The sequence below is a fragment of the Podarcis cretensis genome (assembly GCF_951804945.1).
Source record: "Podarcis cretensis genome assembly, chromosome: 17".
In the NCBI taxonomy this organism is placed as follows: domain Eukaryota; kingdom Metazoa; phylum Chordata; class Lepidosauria; order Squamata; family Lacertidae; genus Podarcis; species Podarcis cretensis.
This window is the reverse complement of record NC_137187.1, coordinates 9,606,314-9,630,914: the sequence shown is the minus strand read 5'-3', so window position 1 is coordinate 9,630,914 and position 24,601 is coordinate 9,606,314. Positions and strand designations below refer to the sequence as shown.

General features: G+C 45.0%; 1 protein-coding gene across 3 annotated transcripts in view; it reads right to left on the bottom strand.

The window, feature by feature from the left end:
• LOC307206250 (ephrin type-B receptor 5) overlaps positions 1 to 24,601 on the bottom strand; it is a 164,076-nt gene that overhangs the window by 23,206 nt on the left and 116,269 nt on the right. For all 3 annotated transcript variants that reach the window (XM_079959249.1, XM_079959247.1, XM_079959248.1), the window contains 2 exons: positions 23,982 to 24,137; positions 20,740 to 21,078 (listed from right to left, as the gene is read on the bottom strand). In XM_079959249.1, coding sequence (XP_079815375.1) covers positions 20,740 to 21,078; positions 23,982 to 24,137 — 495 coding nt within the window. The remainder of the gene's footprint in view (positions 1 to 20,739; positions 21,079 to 23,981; positions 24,138 to 24,601) is intronic.

The window sequence follows — 24,601 nt, the reverse complement described above, 5'->3', positions numbered from 1 at the left end:
AAGATGATTTCACCTAAACATTAGGAAGAACTTCCTGACAGTAAGAGCTGTTCGACAGTGGAATTTGCTGCCAAGGAGTGTGGTGGAGTCTCCTTCTTTGGAGGTCTTTAAGCAGAGGCTTGACAACCATATGTCAGGAGTGCTCTGATGGTGTTTCCTGCTTGGCAGGGGGTTGGACTCGATGGCCCTTGTGGTCTCTTCCAACTCTATGATTCTATGATTCTACTGGGCCTTGCTGCTGCTCTCTGTTGATGCCCTGGAATCTATCCAGCACACCCATTCAGGCAAACTTTCTTTCAAGAAAATATAAACTTTACAAAGAACCACAGGATTCCCTGGAACACATCTTAAAAAAACAACTGATTCACCAGCTCCAATATTTATGGAAATTTCCATATTGATGGAAACTGAAGATGCCCAAGATAGAATCAGGGAAGAAAAAAAATAATCCAGTTATATAACCTTCCTGTGTTCTCACTGCATCTTCCACAAAATTCTGCCAGCGATCAATGGGGGCTGCTGCTTACATGATTAAAAAAAAGGTTGGACTAACTGGCGGCAAACGAGGGCCAGCGTCAAACCTATGATCACCTGGGCCAATTGGCAAACATCTGGCAAAGCAGTAAAGCCTGCTGCTTTCTTCTCAGCACTGAGAAGCACAAAAGGATTGAGGGTAGGGTTTCCCCCCCACCCTCTTCATATAAAACAAGAGGAAATTATTCCGAGAGAAGCAAATCAAAGAGGCTTTAACCAGCTTAGGCAAGCAGGAACGAGTTTCACATAATGTAAATCAAACAACAGTACGAGAGGAAAGATCACACTGAAATGTTTTAGGTACTCCTTGTTCCTTCTGTTCTTCACAGCCCTTAGTCTCATTAAAAAATAAACTTACCTGAGACAAACCACTTACCCACTGTATCAACTACTTTTATTTTTATAATGCGATGGCACTTTATAGCACAAGCAAAGAAAACAAAAAAGCTGTCTGATGCGTGTTAAGATGAACATGAACCAGTGTTTCCCAAACTTGGGTCTCCAGTTGCTGTTGGACTACAACTCCCATCATCCCTAGCTAGCAGGACCAGTGGTCATGGATGATGGGAATTGTAGTCCAAATACAGCTGGAGATTCAAGTTTGGGAAACACTGACCTAAACAGACTTTAGCTCATTTCAGTTGCGATATTGAATGAAGGATCCATGGAGGCTTGTGTGCTCTCTCCCCTCAAATCCTCCTGCAAATACTTTTTCGTGGTAATCCGCAGTTTGCCATTACATATATCTTAATTAGGAAACCATGGTTAGCATAAACTGTATTTGTCTGTGAAACAGGATTGGAAACCATGAACAAACCCAAGTCTCCCATTCTGTTTTTGTAGACAAACAAGGGCTTGACTAGTTTGGTTCTAAGAGTAACTATGGTTTGCTGAGGAAGAGAAAATGAGGGTATTGGGAGGGAGGGAGGGGGACAATTCCTATGAAATTAGGGGAGTCCTGCTGAGCTCCCTGGGTGTTAGCTGTTAGATGTATACCAGTTTTCTTAATGTACATCTCAAACATACGCCTCGCAAATGCAGAGGAGTAATCTGGGGGGGGGGGTGTCCTGTTGCTTAACGCTCTCTCACATAAAAAAGTTTGCAGCGTGTTGAGCTCAGCTCAGCAGACATGGAGCCTGAAGTCATGTAGTGTAGGATGGCTTGAATATCATTAGTTTAAATCATTCATTTTAATCATCCATTTTATGGTATTTCAAGTTCCAAACCAGAAATAAGACGGTTCTAAGCATTATGAAGAAACTTTGCCTTCGTGTTTTCTGTGTGTGTGGCAGAAGGCAGGTGTGGGAATGATAGCAGCTCGGCCGGTAAAGCTGGCGAGACAGCAACAGATAAATAGGGAGGGAGGGAAGGAGAGTCCCAAGGAAGGGAAGCAGGAAAAAGCGGTCCTTGCACGATTTTAAATCAATCTCTCTAAGGGGCTGCAGCCAAGTGGTACAGTGCTTTCACTACTGCATTAGGTCAGGAGTTGCAGCAAGATGGACCACCAAAACTCCTTTGCAAAGAACCCTGGGTGTCTCCAGGTAGGGCTGGGAATGAGTCTGTCTGAAAATCTTGGAGAGCCACTGCCAGTCCATGTTAAGTCCAGACAGTTAATTCCAGTCAAAAGTGACTATGGGGTTGCGGCGCTCATCTCGGTTTCAGGCTGAGGGAGACGGTGTTTGTTCCAAGACAGCCTTCCGGGTCATGTGGCCAGCATGACTAGACCGCTTCTGGTGCAACGGAGGACCGTGGCAGAAGTCAGAGCACATGGAAACGCCGTTTACCTTCCTGCTGCAGTGGTACCTATTTATCTACTTGGACTGGTGTGCTTTCGAACTGCTAGGTTTGCAGGAGCTGGACACAGCAATGGAAGCTCACACCGTCACAGGGATTCGAACCACCGATTTTCTGATACTAAGCTAATACTAATACTAAGCTAGCTAGACCAATCGTCTGACTCACTGTAAGGTGGCTTCCTATGTCCGTGGCTTGCTTCCTCCCCATCCAGGGATGGGATAGTTTCTCCCCATTTCTCATTTTCCCACTCATCCGTTCTCCACATCAGTTTGTGAAATTTGAAACAAACTTCTCAGCAGCATTTTAGTGCCGATTTCTTCTAATATACACAACCTTGGTATGCAATTTGCCCAACGTGCAAAGCACTTTCCCCCTTATGTAGCACCTTTTTGAATGCTGTTTGCACAAATAAATGCATTTTATGGCCAACTTGCCCTAGTATACGCATTTGTGCACAAATGACTCGGCTTCATGGTTGCACTGCACAATCTGGAGAAGTGTGCATTTTGGAGGATGGCTGAGTTTTGGTTTGCTTGTAGTTTCAGAAAGAGTGAAGGCTGACCTTTAAAGGCGAACTGAACGTCTTCGCCATCACTACTCCCCGCAACCAACTTTTAAAATGCATCACTTATAGTGATATTCATGCACCACCTCTAAACATTATGCCAGCACTTGGTACCTGACCATATATCTTTTTGCTTTCACTGCTGCTTAAGCAGTGCACACATTAGGTCAGGCGTTGCAGCAAGATGGACCACCAAAACTCCATGCTCCAGGCTCAGTCATTAATTTGGAAAGCCCCCCTAATTGTGAAGAAAGCTCAATGGATCGCTTTAAGAACCGTACTTGTAGCGAAAGGGATCTACAACGGGCATGCAAGTGGCACAGGCGGGCAAGGAAATACGACTGTTGTGTGTTTGCATCTGAGCTTTGCCAACAAACTGCTCCAAATGGCTCCCTCTTGAAATAGGCAAGACTCCTCTGCTTCTTGATGATTAACTCAGTATGAGCACAAAGGCGTCTTAGGGATTATCATACTAGTGGGTTGGTCTTCTTCCTACCCCACTTGCTCCAGAGGCGTTCTGTCAATCTTGCCCTTACCTTTGATTAATTCAATCACTCGTTAAGTTTGTTTGCAGAGCCCTGATGCCCTGCCTCTCCCAACGGCATGATGCAGCTTACAGCATATTTATAACGAACAAGTTAACTGTTAAAATAATTCATTAAAAACCGCTTAAAATATAGCAGCCCGTTTTCAGAGCTACGATAATAATATTAATAATAAAAACCCAGCTTGATTAATTACTGGCATGAAAGAAACAGCTAGCAGAAGAGTATTAAAACAAAACAAAACACAGAAAGCACCAGTAGAGTTTCAATTTACCAAGCAAAGGAATCATAGAGTTGGAAGGGACCCTGAGGATCATCTAGTCCAACCCCCTGCAATGCAGAAACATGCAGCTGTCCCTTATGGGGATCGAACCTGCAACCTTGGTATTATCAGCACCATGCTCTAACCAACTGAGCAGAGGAGTTCTGCAGGATGTCTGCAGGCAGGGACAGGGAGGTACCTCTTCTGAGCTCATGTTCCAGAACAGTGCAACAAATTTCAGTACGCCTCTGCACTATGAACAAGTTCAATAAACCCATTATTCCCAACCCACAAAATGCCTCTATACTTTGGCATCCACTTCCTTTAAAGGACCTTTCTAACATTTCCCTCAATAATTTGGGGGTGACTGAAGCAACTTTCCCCTTGAAATCCTCTCACAGGACCTGGGCCCTGGTGGAAAGAGCTTACAAACTGCCTCCTTCCCACATCACTGCTGCCAAAGGAGTGTGAGAAGGAGGTGTATCAGCTTGTCCTAAGTGATGGTGAAACAAGTTAGCAGGACCACTCATGATATTCACTCCATTGGAATTTCTCCCTGAACGTCAATCGTTAAGCTGGCAATCCACCCATTAATATTTTTTTTAAAAAATAATACAGAATGATCAGCATGTCTTTTCTTGCATGTTGCATCTCCTATCATACACACCTTTTATTTTGTCCAAGTTGCTGGCATGTGCAAAGGCTTATTCATGTTAGACTCACAGAATTGGAAAGGATCCTGAGAATCAGCTACAGCCCGACTCCCTGCAGTGCAGGAATATCCAGCTGTCCCTTATGGGAATTGAACCTTGGTGTTATCAGAACCATGCTCTAACCAACTAAGCTATCCAGCCTTGGTGGCACGACATGCAAAGAGGAATCTTGGTAAACACAAGCACTTGTTCACTTCAGCAATCTGGTCTGGGTCGGGGGGTCAGTGGTAGGGGGAAACCCAAGCGAACGTTGATGAAAGGAACAGGAAGTTTCAGCAAACATCATATGCACCAGTTGCAGAATTAATTTTAGAAATTCTCCACACTGTAGCAGAAGAAAGTTGGAAAAGAACACAGGGCAGAGAGAACCCATGGAACAATAATGGAAGGGGGAGGTATACTCATCCATATAAATTACTTATCCATGAAACAAAACAGAAAACTAGTTTTATATCTAACAGCTAGAAATTTTAGAATAGCAAAATTCACTGACATTACACAGTCAAGAGTGGTGTGCTTCGTACATCCTCCAACCAAGTCTGTATTGTACCTATGCCATTTGTGCCAAAATAAATAGATATGGGGAACCACATTTATTGGACCAATATTTGCTTGGGGAAAGTGTTTAATAACTTGGCAGTGACACAGAACTCATTGCTTGGTCATGCCTGACAGCAGCTTGTTTTATGAGTGTAATATTCATATGCATCTGGGTGCAGAAACAAACAGTCTGCACAACACTTCTTACAATTTATCTGACAAGAAAAAAATAAAATACCTACCTGGCGTGCCAACAGTGCATTATAGGCTCATTATATCTGAACAATGATGAATGAACAAATATTACTATAAATAAATAATTGTGCATTGAAGAAGAGTGGAAAGAAAGTTGGATAGGAAAGAAGGGAGTGTGATATATGGCAGATGAACAGTTCTTCTGTGTTACACATACTGGATCTTTGGTATTTTCTATGTTATCTTCATTTAAACTAGCTATGGGAGACCTGCAGCCTCTTTGAATATGTTCGTAGAATCACAGAAGTGTTGTTGGACTACAACTCTCATGATGTAGTTCGTGTGAATGAAAAACGGCATAAAAATATAATAAATGAATGAAATGAAATGAATCCCTTCCAATTCTACAATTCTATGAATCACCCCTGACTATTCACCACACTGGCTGGCGCTCACAGGTTCGCACCTCTCGTTTAAACACTCAAAGAATACATTCCAGATCTGCTCGATATTTTCTGCATCTTTCTTTTCCTCTATATAACATTCAGAGTCTGGTTCAATAAGAGAGAAGGCAGCACTATTTTGTACATCTGCAACAGCAGCTGTAATGGCTACAGCTGAATTGAAATTACTCATAGCAGTGCTGAAAAATGCTTTGCTTTTCTGGCCATTTTCCAACGCTCCTTGCAACCATGTCTGCTCATTCATTTGCCTTGCTCTCACTCGCCTTCTATGACATCAGTCCACGGCCAAATCTAATTGGCTACGTCGCGCTGACATGACATCCTATCACAAACAGCCAAATAGCAAGTGAGAGCAACCCACGTTGAGCTCAGCTGCCAACGGCTATTACTATGCTGTTGATACTGTTGCTGTCCCCTAACAAAAGGCTCACACATTTACAAAACCCTTGCTGGATAAAAGTCAAATGGGAAATAACTAAAACTGTGTTATAGGATTACACAGGATGCAAGACTATTGCAACTAGGTTGAATGAAGATACAAGCTTTTAGTAATAGGTTTGGGGACAGGCGGGATTCCAGCTGTGCAAGACTGAATAAAAGTCCCCAACAGAACAAATCTTAAAAGGTGAAAATATGGAGGAGGAGGACCGCTTGCAGCCCACAGAAACTAGGAGGGCAAGCAAGAAGATTACCCCTTCTCTTTGAGAGGCCTGCACATCCAAAGATTACCTCAATGTTTCCAAACCCTATGTAATTTGGTGCAATCGTAAAAAAAATATAAACGATAATACATCCCTCTCTCCACTCAAGACTTTGTCCCCAGCTGTGAACGCCCAGCCCTCCCCGCAACTGCATAAGAGCAGAAATATCAGGAAGTAAGGGGGTTATAGCAGACTTAACATAAATCCTGCCCCCTGTGCCAGTTCCTGGATTGCATGGGGAGAGATCACGAGCCCAGAAAGCCAATTCATCAGTGAGCTGGCCTGAAGAGAAGATCTGTCTGTAGGGAAGAATAGGAGCAGCCAGCTGTAGCGTGAGAGGCCAGTAGCTGGTTCTGAAGAGAGATGTTATTTTTACCTGACTACTGAGTGTGATGGGAGCTACCCCAGAGGAGCAGCACTGAATGGAAGTTCTTCACTTTGGGAGTTCTAATCCCACGATTTTTTTTTAAAAAAACACACACCCTGAAATGTTAAATCAGGCTTCCTCAACCTCGGCCCTCCAGATGTTTTGAGACTACAATTCCCATCATCCCTGACCACTGGTCCTGCTAGCTAGGAATCATGGGAGTTGTAGGCCAAAAACGTCTGGAGGACAGAGGTTGAGGAAGCCTGTGTTAAATAATGGATATGCATATTATGATCTTTTTTAAAAAAAAGTTATTACTCAGTTAATCATTTCTATAATGTTGAACTGAATTCTTGATATGTGGAGCAATCCAGTGTTGTGTAGTGATGAACGCTGGATTACGACCTGGGAGACCAGGGTTCAAAACCCCACTCAGCCATGAAGCTCACTGGGTGACCTTGGGCCAGTCACTGTCTCTCAGACTAATCTCCCCCACAGGGTTGTTGTATGTATACCAGCTTGAACTTAGAACTCCTTGTAGGGTAAATGGACTATAAATGTAATAAAGTTCTGTTTATTGTCTTGCTTTTAATACTGCAAGTTACTTTGAGCCATATTTTTTCTGTGTGTAAAAGTGGTGTATATAAACATTAATAATAATAATAATACTAACAATATTTAAAAAATACATATATGCTATAAAGGCTGATGACAGCGTAACCTGAATCCAACACTGCTGAGTTATGCATCCTTCTGCTCTGGCCTGCACTATGTTCACCTGTGCTGGTGGCGTACAATGAACAGTTGCCCACATCTAACACAACTGCCTGTCTTGGTTTTTCTGATACTGAAACGAAAGCTCATGCAAACAGCATCCCTAGTCCAAAATGTTAAGCAGTTAATAGTTCTATACCTCCTGTCTTCAGGAATGCCACACACTGTAGGAACCTAGGTGAAAAGCTACAGGTAACAAGTCCATTCACTGTGACATCCCTGATTGGATGGAATCTCCCCTTTGACTAATCCAGGAAGAAGCAACGGATCCACGTAAACCATAGGAAAGAACTGCACTGAATTATTATTTCTTTAAAAAAACCTAACAAGAAATACAGTGGGGCCCCGCAAGACGAACGCCTCGCAAGACGAAAAACCCGCTAGACGAAAGGGTTTTCCGTTTTGGAGGTGCTTCGCAAAACAAATTTCCTATGGGCTTGCTTCGCAAGACGAAAATGTCTTGCGAGTTTTTCCGACTTTTTCCCCCTCCCCCCCCTTTTCTGAGCCGCTAAGCCGCTTATCTGCTTATCCGCTAAGCCGCTAAAAGCCGCTAAGCCGCTAATAGCGCTAATCCGCTAATCCGTCAATGGGCTTGCTTCGCAAGACGAAAAAACCGCTAGACGAAGAGAATCGCGGAATGGATTCTTTTTGTCTTGCGAGGCACCACTGTAAATAAATTAGAAGCTAAGTCCTTGGCAGGGTATTGCTCCATTAAAATTACCAGTTTCTATTCAGTCTTGGTACCATCACTAAATGAACAGCCCTACAGCACCATGTACCCCTTGAAAGAGATACAATGTGGCACATTACTGTACTTTTACGTGTATTAGACAAGGATTTTTTCCTAAACAAAGTTAGTAAAAAATGGTGGGCGTGTTATACACGGTCAGTGCATATTGGTGACGTGGGATTGGTATCTCCCGCTAGCTGGAGATTGTCAGTGGCTATTTTGTGTGTTATTGGTGGCTGCAACAAGGGCTGGTGTTGATTTGCTGTGGCAATTGGGCGGGCGATTGGCGGCTTTTGTGGTGGGTGAGCGATTTCCGGGAATCCCCCCTAAAAAAAACTCAACAACTCTGGTCCCCCCCTGAAAAGCTTAAGTTGGAGTCCTCAAAAATAGGGGACGTCTTATACACAGGGGCGTGTTAGAAAAATATGGTATATTGCAACACTTAACACCATTCCTTAAACAACGCAGGCACATCATGAACACAGCGGATGCATGGATACAAATATGCATGCCTCTTACACATGGCCCCAACATCTGGCTTGCAACCAACCTGTGGATTTGCAGTCAAGGAGACACGCACCACATCAACGTCCTTCCTTGTTTTGCAGCTAGGGGATCAATTCTACGCACTGCAGGGCCGCCCGGCTCTAGGATTCATTTTGTACGTGCCACACCTCTAGAGCACCAAAGCATGGCAATTTGTCACTGCTCTAACTTTTGCTCTCTTCTAATGAGGCTTATGTGTGGAGACACACTAGCTGTGCCTAATAGCACTTAGATAATTTGCTGCCACAAACAATCTCTGTGGATCAGCTTGTCCTGAAGATGGCAGTGGGACTAGGCTTTTAATGAAGGGGTTCAGCAATCGCCTTCAGCCTGCTGTTTGCCGCATTAGGCATCAGGAATGTTTTCCTACGTGGACCATGTATGACAGTCAAGCAAACCAGACGGCAGTGCCACTTAAAACTATCTCAAGTATTTTGCTGTTGCCTTTCCCCCCCTTGTTGTTATTCGTATTGATTAGCTTCGCCTTGCTTGCTTTGCTACGTGATTTTTTTCCTTGCTGCACAGCGGGGCCTTTTCTCTCTCTCTGCTTTTAAAATGCTTATCCTTCTCATTAGTTTATTCTTGTTTTTGTTCTTTCAGGTTGGACATCACATCAAATCCTGTGCTGTCCAGATTCTGCGCTTCCAGAGTAACATATAGGAAGCTGCTCTATACCCAGGTATACCACTGGTCCATTCAGCCCATTAGTGTTGACACTGACTTCTAGCAGATCTCCAGGGTTTGGGGCAGGAGTCTTTCTTGGTCCTACCCATGGACCCCACAGACTGAACCTATGACCCTCTGCATGCAAGGCAGATGCTCCACACAATGGGCTGTGGCGGGCAGGGGTGTGGAACACTACAACCTAAGAGGATGCATCATGAACTTGAGACATGGGAGAGAACAGTGGTGCCATTTTCAGTGTAACATGTAGTTGTGCCCTCAATGCATCTGTACTTTGAGCAATGGTGTGTGGTCAGTGGACTAGGGACTGGGCTAGTCCCTAAATATTCCCCTGGCTCTTCCTTCCCAAAGCACAGGAAGCTTCTGCCCGACTTAGGGGGGGGGGAGATGCAATGCTCTAATGGGTCCAAGAGCCCTCCTGCCACCTTCCCAAAGCTCATCCTGCTTTGGGAAGGAGGCAGGAGGGCTTCAGCATCCAGCCAGAGCCTCCTTCCCAAACCCCAGGAAGCTTCTGCCCAGCTCAGGGAGGGACACACGCATGATGTCAGGACATCATGTGCCTGACATCGCCCTTGCAAGCTGGCACTTCTGGCCCTAACTATCCCTCTATGAAAAATTTCACTGCACATCACTGACTTTGAGAAGTATGGTGAAATTTGGTTCTACTTTAGCACTTAGCATTTATATGTGCTCAAAGTACTCCACATGTGCTGATTTACTGCAATCCAAAGGTGGGAAACATGTGGCCCTCTAGATGGTATTGAATTCTGACTCACTGCCACCCCCAGCAGTATGGCCCAATGGTCAGGGATAATGAAAGTGGTCATTCAAGACCATCTGGAGGTCTACTGGTTCTCCACCCCACTGCAATCCTTAAAATGATTCTGTTAAGCAGATATGCATTATTATTATCCTCATATTGCAGTTAGGCAGCTGATATTAGGGGATTGTCCCAAACTGGTCTCCCTCAGAGAAACCATGAATAGTGAAAGCAAGAACAAATCTTGGTTGTAGTTCACAGTGTGTCTGAAGCAAGATAAAACATGAACCCAGGTTCGGACCTAACACTAAGCCACACCATGGCTTAGCCTTGAGTAGTATGGCAGCAGGAAGACCGGGGGAAGTGCATGAATGCAATCTTCGCTCCAGGAAACCACGTTTGCTCACTTGCATTATGCCATAGTTTGGCTTAGTGTTACATGTGACCCAGGTCGCAGACAGAGTTAGATTATGTTTCATGTATACCAAATCATAGGTGTCCTATAACTCCTTAGAAACCCCGAGACTATGTGGCATTGCATTGCATATGCATTCCCAAAAGCCACAGTCATCAATACTACCTAGGACATATTATCAGCAATATAAAGTTACACTGTTTTCAGATCACTTTTAAATGATGGGAGTTGTAGCCCAAAAACAGTGGGAGACCCAATTTTGGGAAACCCTGACCGAGAAGAACCTGATGTTCCTCTCTCAGTCCCAGCAATAACCCATCATTTTTCTTGCTCTGGGACTCTCTATGTTTTGCACCGAAAACATTCATTCAGTGCTGATTATCACTACTTGTCCCCCGTCCAACACATTTTAGTGGGACTTTGTAGGAGTTTCCAGTGGATTGTGCTGTTTATTTACTTTTTTTTAATGTTTGTGCAGCGTAGGGAGAATCTGATACTGTAGTGTACAGCTAGCAGCACAGACCTGCTTGGAAGCGACCATGCCAAATATAGCTCATCAAGTGTCCCACCAGGGGCTTGATATAGCTCTTGGTTTTGATACTGGAGAAAAAAACCACCCGGAAAGCAACATAGGACGTAGTGGGCAGGTTACACTTGGCTTTGTGGGTCACAAGTTATGCAGGCCTTCTCTGTTGGATACACCTTAATGGTTTTTGAGTGTGCATTATCTTATGAAAACTGTGTGCCCTTCCCTGGCACATACCTGTCTGCAACTTTCAGCTGAACATAACGGATGTGCCTCTTGCAGCAAGAGTAATAGCCTGAATCAATTTTCCTCCTGAGCTAAAGTTTTTATCTGCCTTCACAGTCAATAATCTCAGGGTCACGCTCAGCCCTAGAAATCTCCTCTTCAGCCGTATCTCTTCAGCCTTGTAAAGTCTGCCTAATGACTCTTCTGCACTATTGCCTGTGAATGTCACTGCCTCGAGATGAAATCCTCATCACACCTTGGTGGTTCCTGTACTTATGGCCTCTCCAAATCCCAGCTCTCCAGGTCTAGCACATCCAGGAAGCCTGCCTAGTAACTTCTGGCAGGTACAAGGCAGCTTGGTCGTGCCCTCACATTTGTAGACACCTGTGGCAGCTGTTGCCTGCCTGAAAAAAAGCCTTGGGTTTGCTTGGCGTGTTTTTCTGCATTCTCTAGTGACATTATAGAAAGTTCAAATGTGGGATGCAGCCAGTGTGGGGAGCATTTCTGTACTGGCTTCATTTGCACCCACACAGGACATTGCTTTTTTTGAAGTGTGCATGCCTACACAAAAAGTAAAAGTGTGGATGCAACATACAGGTACAGTGGTACCTCGGGTTACATACGCTTCAGGTTACTCTGCTAACCCAGAAATAGTACCTCGGGTTAAGAACTTTGCTTCAGGATGAGAACAGAAATTGTGCTCCGGCGGCGCGGCGGCAGCAGGAGGCTCCATTAGCTAAAGTGGTTATTTGGGTTAAGAACAGTTTCAGGTTAAGAACGGACCTCCAGAACGAATTAAGTTCTTAACCCGAGGTACCACTGTACTTGGAAACATGCAGGTGTTCTAACTAGAGAGCCAGGATAAGCTCCAGAGAGGCAATCTCATAATTGCTACCATGTGTTGTGTGGAAGGATCCATGCACAAACTAGTTTCAAAGGCAGGTTTGAATGTGGTACTCAGTCATCAATGACAAGACTATTTTGTCCCATCTAAAATTGCATGGCAAATGGCATGGATTCAAATGATGTCCATGTAATTCTGACCAGCCTCCTGTTCTGGGTGCAGAATGCAAGTAAAATAAATGAACAGCAAATTTCACATGTTCCCTAGGCAGTTGATTCCTTTGCTGAGCTACTATTACAGTAAGGGTGCTTTTCCTAAATTTACTATAAGGTAAATCTAAAATTACCTTATAGTTTATTCACTGCTTGTTGTGTAGGAACGAAACTAATTACAAGAAACTATTGGACCATGTATCTTATCAGCTTAACTTGTGTCCTGACTATGACCAGACAAATATGTCAATTTCACTTCCTCTCACTTTCTCATTTTTCTACTCTTAGTTCACTTCTCCACATTGCCACACCAGCTTGCAAATAGCCCTCATGAAAGTTCATCAGCATTTTAGCACAAATTTCTCCTTAATATACATGGGAAGTAATAGTACTCTTCTATTCTGCCTTAGTCGGACCACACCTGGAATACTGTATCCGGTTCTAGGTCCTACAGTTTAAGAAGAATATGACCAGCTGGAATGTGTGCAGATGATGAAGGGTCTGGAATCCAAGCCTTATAAGCAATAGTTGAGGGAGTTGGATATGTTTAGCCTGGAAAAGAGGAGACCGAGAGGAGATAGCCATCTTCAAATATCTAAAGAGTTGCCATATGGAAGATGGAACACTGGAGGCTAGGATTTGAACCAATGCATTCAAATTACAAGAAAGCCGATTCTGACTAAACATCAGAAAGAACTTTCCGAAAGTAAGAGCTGTTTGACAGTGGAACAAAGTCCCTCAGAAGGTGATGGCCTCTCCTTCATTGGAGGTTTTTAAGCAATGGTTGAATGGTCACCTGTCATGTTGAGATCCCTGCATTGCAGGGGGTTCTACAATTCTATGATTCCACAGAATATGGCCTGACACATGGGCTTCTGAGATCTTTAGAACTTGAAGGAGCACTTCTGCAGACTGCAGTGATCTACTGGGTTTATAAGGGAGGGAGGGAGAGTGACAGACAGAAGATACACACACAAAACTGGGGGTGGGGTTTGAGAACCAAATTAATCAAGGTGTTGGAGCACCTTCCCTATAGAAAAAGGCTAGAACATTTGGGGCATTTTCATTTAGAAAACAAGGGAACTAGGGCAGGGCATGACAGAGCCCTATACCATAGTTAACAGTGCAGAGAAAAAAATACAAAGAAAATTTTTCTCCATCTCTCATAATCCTAGAACTTGGGACCCCCAAAAGGTGTGAGATGGCCAAACAACAGTACTTTCACACAACAAAATAGCTAGCTCGTGGAATTCACAGAGCCAGTATGGTGTAGTGGTTAAGAGCGGTAGTCTCGTAATCTGGGGAACCGGGTTCGTGTCTCCGCTCCTCCACATGCAGCTGCTGGGTGACCTTGGGCCAGTCACACTTCTTTGAAGTCTCTCAGCCCCACTCACCCCACAGAGTGTTTGTTGTGGGGGAGGAAGGGAAAGGAGAATGTTAGCCGCTTTGAGACTCCTTAAAGGGAGTGAAAGGCGGGATATCAAATCCAAACTCTTCTTCTTCAATATATATAACAGCAGCCATTTAGATGCTTTAAAAACTACACAAACAGAGGGGCCTATCAATGTCCATTATCCATTGTACATAAATCAAACCTCCATGTTCAGAAGCAGCAAGCATGCCTCTAAATACCAGATGTTGAGGACAAGTAACAGGGGAGGTCTCTTCCCCCTCTGCTGTGATTGTAAGCCTGCCAGACTACATGGCCCTTTGGTGTGATGCAGCAGGACTCGCCTTGTGTCCTTACGACTGACACAGCCACTCATTCAGAAAGGGTTTCCTCTTCCTGTCTCCCCCCGCCTCGTCCCCATCTCCTTTATCCCGCCTTTCTCTGAGCCCAGGCAAGTCTTCCCAAATGTATGTGTAATCGGGGAGAAAAAAATCTAAGCTAAAATGAAAAGTTGCCAAGGGGGACGAATAGACAGAGGCGGGGGTGAGGCGGGGCCACGTGACGGAGCAACAGAGGCCTAGTTAGCGTGAGCTGTCACTACGAATCGAGGTCAGCTCATCTCAAGCTCACTCCTAATGATCTTGGGGAAGAGGACGAGGGGGGAGGGCGGGAAACAGCAGACAAAGGAGGACCTGACCACAATAGCTGCCCAATAGGTACCACTACTCTGATGGGGAGGCTTTCAGCACTCCTGGTCTCCCAAGACCCCTTTGCTGCATGAGAGTGATTTGCTTCTCTTTTACGGCTGAAGGGACCTGAGGAAGCCTCCCTGAGGATCTTTGTTTTTCCACAATTTGAAAGAGACACAAGGAATCCAATTATGGCTCTGCTGCTGGCAGGACATGGAGCCCCAGCCCAGCCCAAACCAGCCTGGCTGCTCCTTTTCTCCAGAAACAAGACCGGAAATGGGATTACTAGAGGCGAGCAAGAGATGTCAGGGCAGAGAGGGCTTGAATTTGGAACGCCATGGCTGGGGTCCAGCCTAGTGAACAAGTCTCATGAGTTCTCTTTAGGGAAATGAGAGGGGCAGCATCAGCCTCTGGGTTGGCCTCCATGCTGGGAATCTGGACTTCTTCCCAGATTTGGTTAATAGAGCAGAACCTGTTTCATTACAGGCACATGCACCTAACTCCATCCCCATCTCCACTTTCAGACTCCTGACTGAAGGGACCCACCTTGGAATGGCGAATGTGCACTCCAGGTTGGGTTCCTGGTTTGGCCACCCACAGCTCTAGTCCTGTGTGCTCTACTGTTTTTTCCACTCCAATAATACTCTTGTTTACCTTGTGATAGACTTATGATTTACTAAAGTTTATCATAACTTCTTATCAATAAGTTAGCATTAGGATTTATTGCTCACAAAGCACAAGGGGCTCAGCCTCTGGGAATGTTGCATTACAATCTGTTTTGCATTTCTTTTTAATACTGCCGCCTCCCACCTTGGCCCCCTTTGCAAAACAGATGCAAGGGCCAAACGGCAGTTAAAACCTGAAATATGCTATGGTATCCTGAACATCCACACCAAGGTTATCTCAGTATTCAAGGCAGGTATCACATTCCTGGTTTTTGCGCATATGCTCTTGGAGAATGGGTTCAGAAGTTGAGCTTGGCTGAAACTTGAAATGCAGAATGGTGCCTTTCAGTGTTTTCAGCTAACGAGTGAAATCAGAGCTGTGATTGACAAGTGAGTTGCTTGGATACCAGGAATCCCTGCCTCTTCATCCCCTGCACATTTAAGCTCATTTGTTAAGTTACTTTCTGCAGAATCTACTGTTAAAGAATCCCCTCACTGCTGGAGGAGGAGGAGGAGGAGGAAGGGGAAGAAGAAGAAGAGAAGAAGAGCAGCAGCAGCAGCAGCAAACTGAATATTTTGCAAAGAGGCTTAAGCATCTCCACTAAGGACCAGACACTCATAAAGAATGTAATGGATAATTAACTTACAGTTCAACTGTATGAATGTCTACTCAGAAGTAATCTTTTTTATGTTCAATGGGCCTTAACCCAAGGTAAGTGGGTACAGGATTGCAGTCTGGGATTTCTTGTGGGAAAGGGGCGGAAAAGTTCATGATAAAAGGGTCTGTTGTGCATACCAACCTGGGAGTAAGCTCACTTGATTATAGTTGGGATGTGTGCATCTAAACACACAATAATCGGTCCATGTTAAGATCGGTTGAAGCCTTGGAGGTGTACTATTTTCTCTTTTTTTAGGGGATGGGACAAAACATGCATAATTTTGGTGAAAAGAGGCAAAATTTTATGCCACAAAGTACAAATGTGATGCCTGTAAGTAAAAAAGCACTGTCGTTTTTTTCAGCCATTTTATATCTTCTTCTGTATGTTCACAACAGCAACGTGAGGCATGTTCATCTGAGAGTTGGACCAAGGCAGGAGGTGACCAAAACCACAGATATGGGGCAGGCAGATATTAAACAGAGCAAGCCTTTTGTAGCATGGAACTATGGGGAAAATTTCACCTGCTGATATTCTGTCTGTTGGACACCTTATAACTTGTGTGTGACACTTGATTTATTTTTGAGAGCGCCACACCCGCACCTACAACAGTGGGTACAAATTTGCATGTGACATAAACTGTTTGCAAATTGTATGCAAAATTATTTCTTCTCTGGTAAGTGCAGCAGAAAGCACTTAGTCTAGGTACAGTGCACCAGGCTCAGAAAATCTTGTTGGTACCCCTGGCTAGATGGACGAACGATCCGACCCAGAATAATATAAGGCCGCTTCCAAGTTCCTTAAAAAATGCAGATTTGGTCATTTCATACAAGAATTTGCAAATACATTTCATATAGGGGTTCTGTTCCTGGCCCCCATGCGTGTCAGTTGAATGTTCCTGTTCTGCCTTCTTCCAGGTCCAAAAGGACCCGCACGTTGGTGATGACGCGTCAACTGGATGTGTCTAAAAATGGTTGCCACCTAACCTTGAATTCCACAAGTATCCCACAATATTTATCTTTAGAGAGCCAGCCTCCAAACCTTGATGAGAAAGTCTCCACCTCACCAACTGAATTTCTTTTATCTATACAGGTGACACCTGAAATGCAGCTTTACCGCTTCCAATGCTTCACCCACCACTGAAGTTCAGCAACAACTTGGCTCCCTGACATTTTGATAAAGGTTTCCGGCATTGCGCAGACCTAGAGACTGCATGCGTTTCTGCGGTTCAGACTAGCGATTCACATAGTTTTTACCTTTTGTCAACCTCTCATATGCTTTCCCTTCGGAGACAGACAGGCTGGTGCATCGTTGCAACGTTCGTTTTAAAAGGCCGTGAAATATGGGCTGCCAAGGACAGAAGCTGATGGGAAGTGAAAGGGTGTGCGGAAAGGAAGAGACAAGACAAAAGGCAGCTGGGAGAAGGAAGAGAGCAAGTGTGACACAGAAAAGGTAAACGAGGAAGTTGAAAGGGAAGAGGAACTGAAAGGTAGCAGAGGGTCAGGCAAAACAACAGCGGTGAGCAGGAGATGGAGGGGACCACCTGACACATCCTCTTCTAATAATGTTTCTTCCTTGCAGTATTTTCTTCCTAGGAATGTGCAAAACCTTCCTGAATGCAGGCACAGCATGTTTGCCAGTCAGCTGCTACAGCAGGGGTGCAATTGTTCTGGGGTTTTGTTTGTTTGTTGTAAAATGGATCCCAACCACGGTAATGGACTACTTGTATAATCATATTCAAAATAGGCTTAAAGGGGCATTACAGTCCCCATTCAAAACTGCCAATGGAATTACAATGCCTGTCCTTGCTTTATACTGTAGCCACAGTCCAGTAACACCATTTCACATACTTTGCAGGCTTTAAAGGCCCATTGTTTGATATACTCATGACCAAATAGCAAAATGCGGAGACTTTATTGTTTTCCTCATGCTGGTGATGGTATATAAAACTCTAAAGAACGTGGGACCTGGTTACCTGTGAGAAGAAACAGCTCATCTTCTGTATCAAAACTGGCTTGCTTGGTGTAAAGGTAAAGGTAAAGAGACCCCTGACCATTAGGTCCTGTCGTGGCCGACTCTGGGGTTGCGGCGCTCATCTCGCTTTATTGGCTGAGGGAGCCGGTGTACAGCTTCCGGGTCATGTGGCCAGCATGACTAAGCCGCTTCTGGCGAACCAGAGCAGCGCACGGAAACGCCGTTTACCTTCCCGCTGGAGTGGTACCTATTTATCTACTTGCACTTTGACATGCTTCCGAACTGCTAGGTTGGCAGGAGCAGGGACCGAGCAACGGGAGCTCACCTTGTCGCGGGATTCGAACCGCCGACCTTCTGATCGGCAAGTCCTAGGCTCAGTGGTTTAGACCACAGTGCCACCCACGTCCCTTTTTGCTTGGTGTAGCCACCTGTTAAACTGAGGTTTGTTTGGTGGGGGAGAGCCTTCCTGGTGGTGGCGCCCCAGCTTTGGAACTCCCTCCCCTGAGATATGACTGAATTTCCAGCACCAGCTAAAAGACCTGGTTCCTTGTTCAGAGACTTTGCTGGAGTTAGATTGGATGTTTATTGACTGTAATTTATCTCCCTTTGTTTTGTGATGTTGCTTTTATGTGTATTTAGGAAAGTTGCTTGTTTGCTGCTATCATAACCCAATTTTGCATGATGTTTCCTAAGATCAAGGAGTAGTTTTTCAGCTATGTTTGGATGCAACCAGACACAATTTTGAACAAAAATGGCAGGCCAAACTGTTCAAAACTGCAGCAATTTTGTATGAAGTTTCCTGAGATCAAGGAGGTTTTTGTCTGTCTTTGAATACAACTGGATGCCAGACTGAAACTTTCAAAATTGCGCCACTTATTTTAAAACTGCACTGTTTGCTGTTGTTGTTGTTTTTATTGCTGTTTTGGTTTCCTACAGTTCCTGAGCAACACTGAGTATGAGGCTGCTAGTATAATTTTACTGTTATCCTGGAATTATGATTGCAATGAACAGGATAAAAAGGTTATATATAATATAGTGCTAGTATTAACACAGATCAAACTGTCATTCAAAAAAAGGAGAAGAAATTTGGGCCTATGATATGCACAGTGAGTGCAGAGCAAATCTACTCTATTTATAGTGATGGTCATGTGTTGGTAACAATTGTCAATAAATAGTCAAATTTACTGTAGAGACACTAAAAGTGTGTAGGGTGGCTTGCATCTCAAGACTTACTCATGCATATCTGACATGCAAAAACACAGACAACCGTATCACGTAGACCAGAATCTCTGCTTACACCACACGTGCAACTGATTTCTCTGTGCAACAGACTGCATTAATGTTAGCTGCTGTTGTGGTTCCAACAAAAATGTTCCTAACATTCATCCACGAAAGCAAAAATGCTTATTTTATTTTTGCTCTGGAAATGGGAGATCACAGAGATTTGCGGCATCCCTACATTTCCCTACAATGTGCTTTAGAACTGCGCCATTATATGAGGTGTAGGAAATATATATGCTGTTTGGAGACAGCCACAGAATCCAAGAAACTGCTCTTCATTTTTGCATCAGGCCTGATGCTCAGAGGTCTCCCTGCCAAAGCCTCACAGTGAAACATCTGCTCCTCTGACCCATGTGGCTGTTGACATACCCAACTCCTGTGGCCCTCCAGACGAAGGGCTCATCCACAAAAATATTTCTTGCCCTGCACTTTCTAGGCACATGGCTGCACTTTCTCAGTTTCACATCTGAGCACCTTACTGTTGTTGTTGTTGTTGTTGTTCTTGTTCTGCTTTCCCCTCAAAACCCTACTTTTCAATGCTGAACTGGAACAAACGGCAATTTGGGTTTCCTGCAGAATGCTGTTTGCTCTGATTCAGAATTAAGGAGCGAGTTTTCATGGAGGAAGCACTGGGGCATCCCCCCCACAAAAAAAAAACCCTGCAAGAGACTGAGTTATGAATCTGAAAGCCCCCAGTTCAAATCTTACCTCTTCCATGAATTTATACTCTTAGGCAATCCACCCTGTTCTTACTTAGCCTCAGCCTCCCGCATCTATTGTGTGGAGGATAATACCATATTGGCCTGAATATAAGTCTCACTTCCCCCCCCCCCCCAAATTCCAACCGTGAAAAGTTAAAATGCTGCTTGAATTCGCGACCTTACAAAAATTGGCTTTTATGATATCGCTACTGAAACAGACATACGGTAAAACGGAACAGGTGTGAGTGACTGTGGAATTTTAAGGGAGTGGCTTATATCTGGATACTGTCTTTTTCTCCCTCCCCCCCCCCATGAATTTTAGGTAAAGGTAAAGGTACCCCTGCCCGTACGGGCCAGTCTTGACAGACTCTGGGGTTGTGCGCCCATCTCACTTAAGAGGCCAGGGGCCAGCGCTGTCCAGAGACACTTCCGGGTCACGTGGCCAGCGTGACATCGCTGCTCTGGCGAGCCAGAGCCGCACACGGAAACGCCGTTTACCTTCCCGCTGGTAAGCGGTCCCTATTTATCTACTTGCACCCGGAGGTGCTTTCGAACTGCTAGGTTGGCAGGCGCTGGGACCGAGCAGCGGGAGCGCACCCCGCCGCAGGGATTCGAACCGCCGACCTTTCGATCGGCAAGTCCTAGGCGCTGAGGCTTTAACCCACAGTGCCACCTGCGTCCCACCATTAATTTTAAGGGTGCAGCTAATATTTGGGTATGGCTTATATTCGGGCCAGTACGGTAACATTGACTTATCTCATGGAGGTGTTGTAAGAATTACAGCTAGATAATGTATGGAAAATCCTTTATGAATATTAAGTATGATGGTGATACTTTAGGGTGATGTGAGACTCTAAAGAGCAAATACTGGCAATACACTTTGGTGTTTGAGTCATTGCTTGAACAGAAACGCCAAACAAGACCAGGAAGACAAAACAGAATTGGCAAAGCAAAGAATGGGGCTCCCCCAAAAGCACTCCTCACCTGACTGGCTGGTGCTAACATTGATGGCGGCGAATTGTGGAGCATCTGGGCTGAGCTCCGTCACGAGGTTGACTGCCTGGATCTCAAAGGTGTACTGCACGCGGGTCAGGAGGTTGGAGACTTGCACCCGACTCTCTGTCAGCCCCACCTGGCGTGGCTCAAACTGGACGCTGTCCCCGCATCGAACACAAGGCCCCGGGGAGCCTGTCGGGCACACCTTGCAGATGACGTTGAAGAAAACATCCTTTCGGCCACCCAAGTCCCTTGGGAGGCGCCAGGTCAGGAGGACGTTGGATCCAATGATCTCATAGCTAAGGTCACGAGGGGCAGATGGGGTGCCTGCAAGGAACGAACGCAGAGAGTCAGAGCCTGAGAATTGAGGAGAAACTCTCCCCCCCATAAAATGATGCAAAAAGGCAGCTGCAGTGTTTCAGAGGGTTCACAATGCACTTCAAGAAATAAAGGGGAAAGTCTTTACACTTCTTAATACTACAGTGGAACCTTGGTTGTCGAACGCTTTGGAAGTTGAACGTTTCGGCTTTCGAAAGCCGACAACCTGAAAGTGAACGCTTCTGTTTTCGAACGCTACTCGGAAGTTGAACGGCTTCCGAGGCGCGTTTCTCCATTTTTTCAATGGATTTTGCCAACTGGCAATTTCACCTCGGTTGTCGAACATTTCAGGAGTCGAACGGTCTTCCAGAATGGATTACGTTTGACAGCCGAGGTTCCACTGCAATTGCTTAGGACAAAATTTTATGGTGCGTCTAGCCAAAGCAGACTCTCCACGTGTGAGGATTTTATTTTATTTTTTTTATTATTATTTTGTGGAGGGGGTGTGCTAAAAATTGTGGGCCTTGACCAGCAGCCTCCTGGACAATTTCTGCTGCTAATGATAAGCCTCTTCCCCTCAAAACTGCCTTTCCCCTTTTAAAGGTAAAGGGACCCCTGACCATTAGGTCCAGTCGTGGCTGACTCTGGGGTTGCAGCGCTCATCTCGCTTTATTGGCCGAAGGAGCCGGCATACAGCTTCCGGGTCATGTGGCCAGCATGACTAAGCTGCTTCTGGGGAACCAGAGCAGCGCACGGAAACGCTGTTTACCGTCCCGCCGGAGCGGTACCTATTTATCTACTTGCACTTTGATGTGCTTTCAAACTGCTAGATGGGCAGGAGCTGGGACTGTGCAACAGGAGCTCACCCCATCGCAGGGATTTGTACCACTGACCTTCTGAATTGGCAAGTCCTAGGCTCTGTGGTTTAACTCACAGTGCAAATGCAGCAGTGGGCCGCTTCAGACCAATACTACAACTATTCCTATAGAGAGATATGGGTGAAGACACACCTTTTATTTCCACCAGAGCAGGAAAGGAAGGCTGGGGAATAGGGCTATGCTATACCGGTATTGAAATAACATTGTGATAAGTGTTTCAACAAGGCAATATACCGGTGAACAAAAGGCGGAGCTTTGACAAGTTCCCAGGGGGTAGCTCAGCTGAACCAATACTTTACAGATAATTTGCTGATAATTTGCTGATAATTTGCAGGCACCTTGTTGCCAGCTTTGTTGGCTCTCTCCCTCCTTCCTCCTAACCGATAAGAAATAACAATAAGCCCTCACAGAAACCAGCAAACCCTTTCAGCTTCACCAGTATCTTTCCACTTAGAGCTCAGCTAATTTTGCAGAGCCTGCTAACAATCCAGGAGGAACCCCCCATGGCTAATAATCAAAGAGGCAAAGTAAACAAAACAAAGTAAACAAAGAACTGGAAGGCACTTATTTCTTCTCTCATACTCACCTCCACCAGTGGGAAAAAAAGGGGGGGGCATTTTTATTTTCTGGTGGTCTTTATGTTGTTGGTTCCCCCTAAATAGCTTTCCTCCATATTAAAAAGGGTTAATTTTTTTTATTTAAAGGAGTATCTTTTTGCTTGCTTGCCCTCCCTCCCTCTGATAAAAAGGGAAAGATTGGTAGGATGAGGGCTTTGGGGGGGGGCGCTTCTGGGGGGGTGGAGGGGAGAAGATTTAGCTTGCTGTCTTATGCTGAAATGGGAGGTTGGGTACTATGTGAGAATGATGGGCAGGGTGTTTTTCAGTAAGCAGTGCAAGCAAATGCATGTCTACTCACAAGCAAGCCTTACTGAATTCAATGAGGCTTATTCCCAGGAAAGTAGAAGTTAATTGAACTCAGTGGGGACTTATGCATGCACAGGTTGTACTTAGGCCTCTGAGTGAGGAAGCAGATGCAAACTGACTAGTAAATCACTTAAACTACTCAAAGTGGTTGAAAATATATTAAGCATTTTATATGGAAGTTTATTTAATATTTTTATTAAATCTACTCCTCCATTACATTTTAAGGCCCTTCACCACTGTGGGGAAGCCCTCTGCCACCACAGATATATATTGTGATATATCGATATAATGCCATGTTTAGCTAGTGATATATTGTGATGTTGAAAACCAGATATCGCCCAGCCCCACTGGGGAACATGGGTGACACTGATGGAGGAAGCTAAGAGCATTTTCCAACAGCGATGCCCAACCAGCTACTCTCCTTGGTGGCCTTTCATGGGTGGGTGAGCGGGTGGGGCAATGGAGAGAGATGACTTCCTAGAAATAGCCCTGGAATCAGATGAAATTAAGGAGGGGGCTGCATCTAGCATTTAGGCCGAAGGGTAGTAGCCACAATAATGAAACGAAGTGAAATCTCCATGTAGAGAAGCAGCATATCCTTCTGGTTATTCAGAAGGAAAGGCTGTTTCCAATATAGCCTGAGTATCAGTTGCAATACGTTCTGCCACGGACAGGCACCATGGCATTCAAAATGAAAAATCCTTCATGGATGATTCTGTGTCTCAAACACTGCCAGATACATCCCTAAAAGAAGGCAGATAAACAGCAGTGTGGGGAGCAGCTTTCGGATAAGGAATCCGCTACTGTTCTCGGTCACACACAACTGCATCTTCTGTAAAAACCTTTCCCATGTCTGTGAAGCAGTGAGTGAGTCCCAAAGGATGCCATTGAAATATAGCCCTGAATAGAATTGGACAGGAGCAAGGAAGGACTTGAGGCCATGGACAGATGGGAAAGGGGCACAGAGGAGCTAAGGTGAATAAAGCCAGAACAGACCAAATTTGGGGCCAGGACAGCGGGATAGTGCCCAGGAGCTAAAAGGAGGATTGCAGGAAGCAGGGGCCAATGGAAAGAAGGTTTAAAGCAAACCCACTTGCTCCCAGGTACTTACTGGTACAGGGGGTGTCGGAGGTGTCTGAAGACGAACGGTAGTATCGGGTCAGGCAAGCACATTCACTGGAGCCTGGTGTGGAAGAATAGCTGTGGGCAGGGCAGGGACTGCACGGTGCATCTCCCACCGATGCTTTGAAGGTGCCGACGGTGCAGGCTAAAGATTAAAAAAAGAGGGAGAAAAAGGGGATTAAGCTATTAAACCTAAGCAGGTCAACTACCATCCTTCTGTTTCCCAGCCTATCAGCAAACAAAATTCACCTTACCAATGGATTGGTCACAGGGAGCCCAACTGAACCTCCAGCCTGTCAGTGTTCAACTGGTAGGTCACAGTTAATATATAAAGTCAAGGAAGCTATTAGAGGGAAGGAGACTTCCTTCCAAAAATGGAAACCTTGTCGAAGTGAGGCAAACAAGAACAAGGAAGAACAGAAATGCTGCTGAATAAATGCACGTAGACAATAAGGGATGCCTTAATATTTATCTTAATATTACTTACTGGTACTTAATATTATCATCTGTGCGGTGTACACCTGGGCTTCCAGTCCTTCACCATATATCCCTATTATAGGTAAAGGTACCCCTGACCATTCGGTCCAGTCATGACCGACTCTGGGGTTG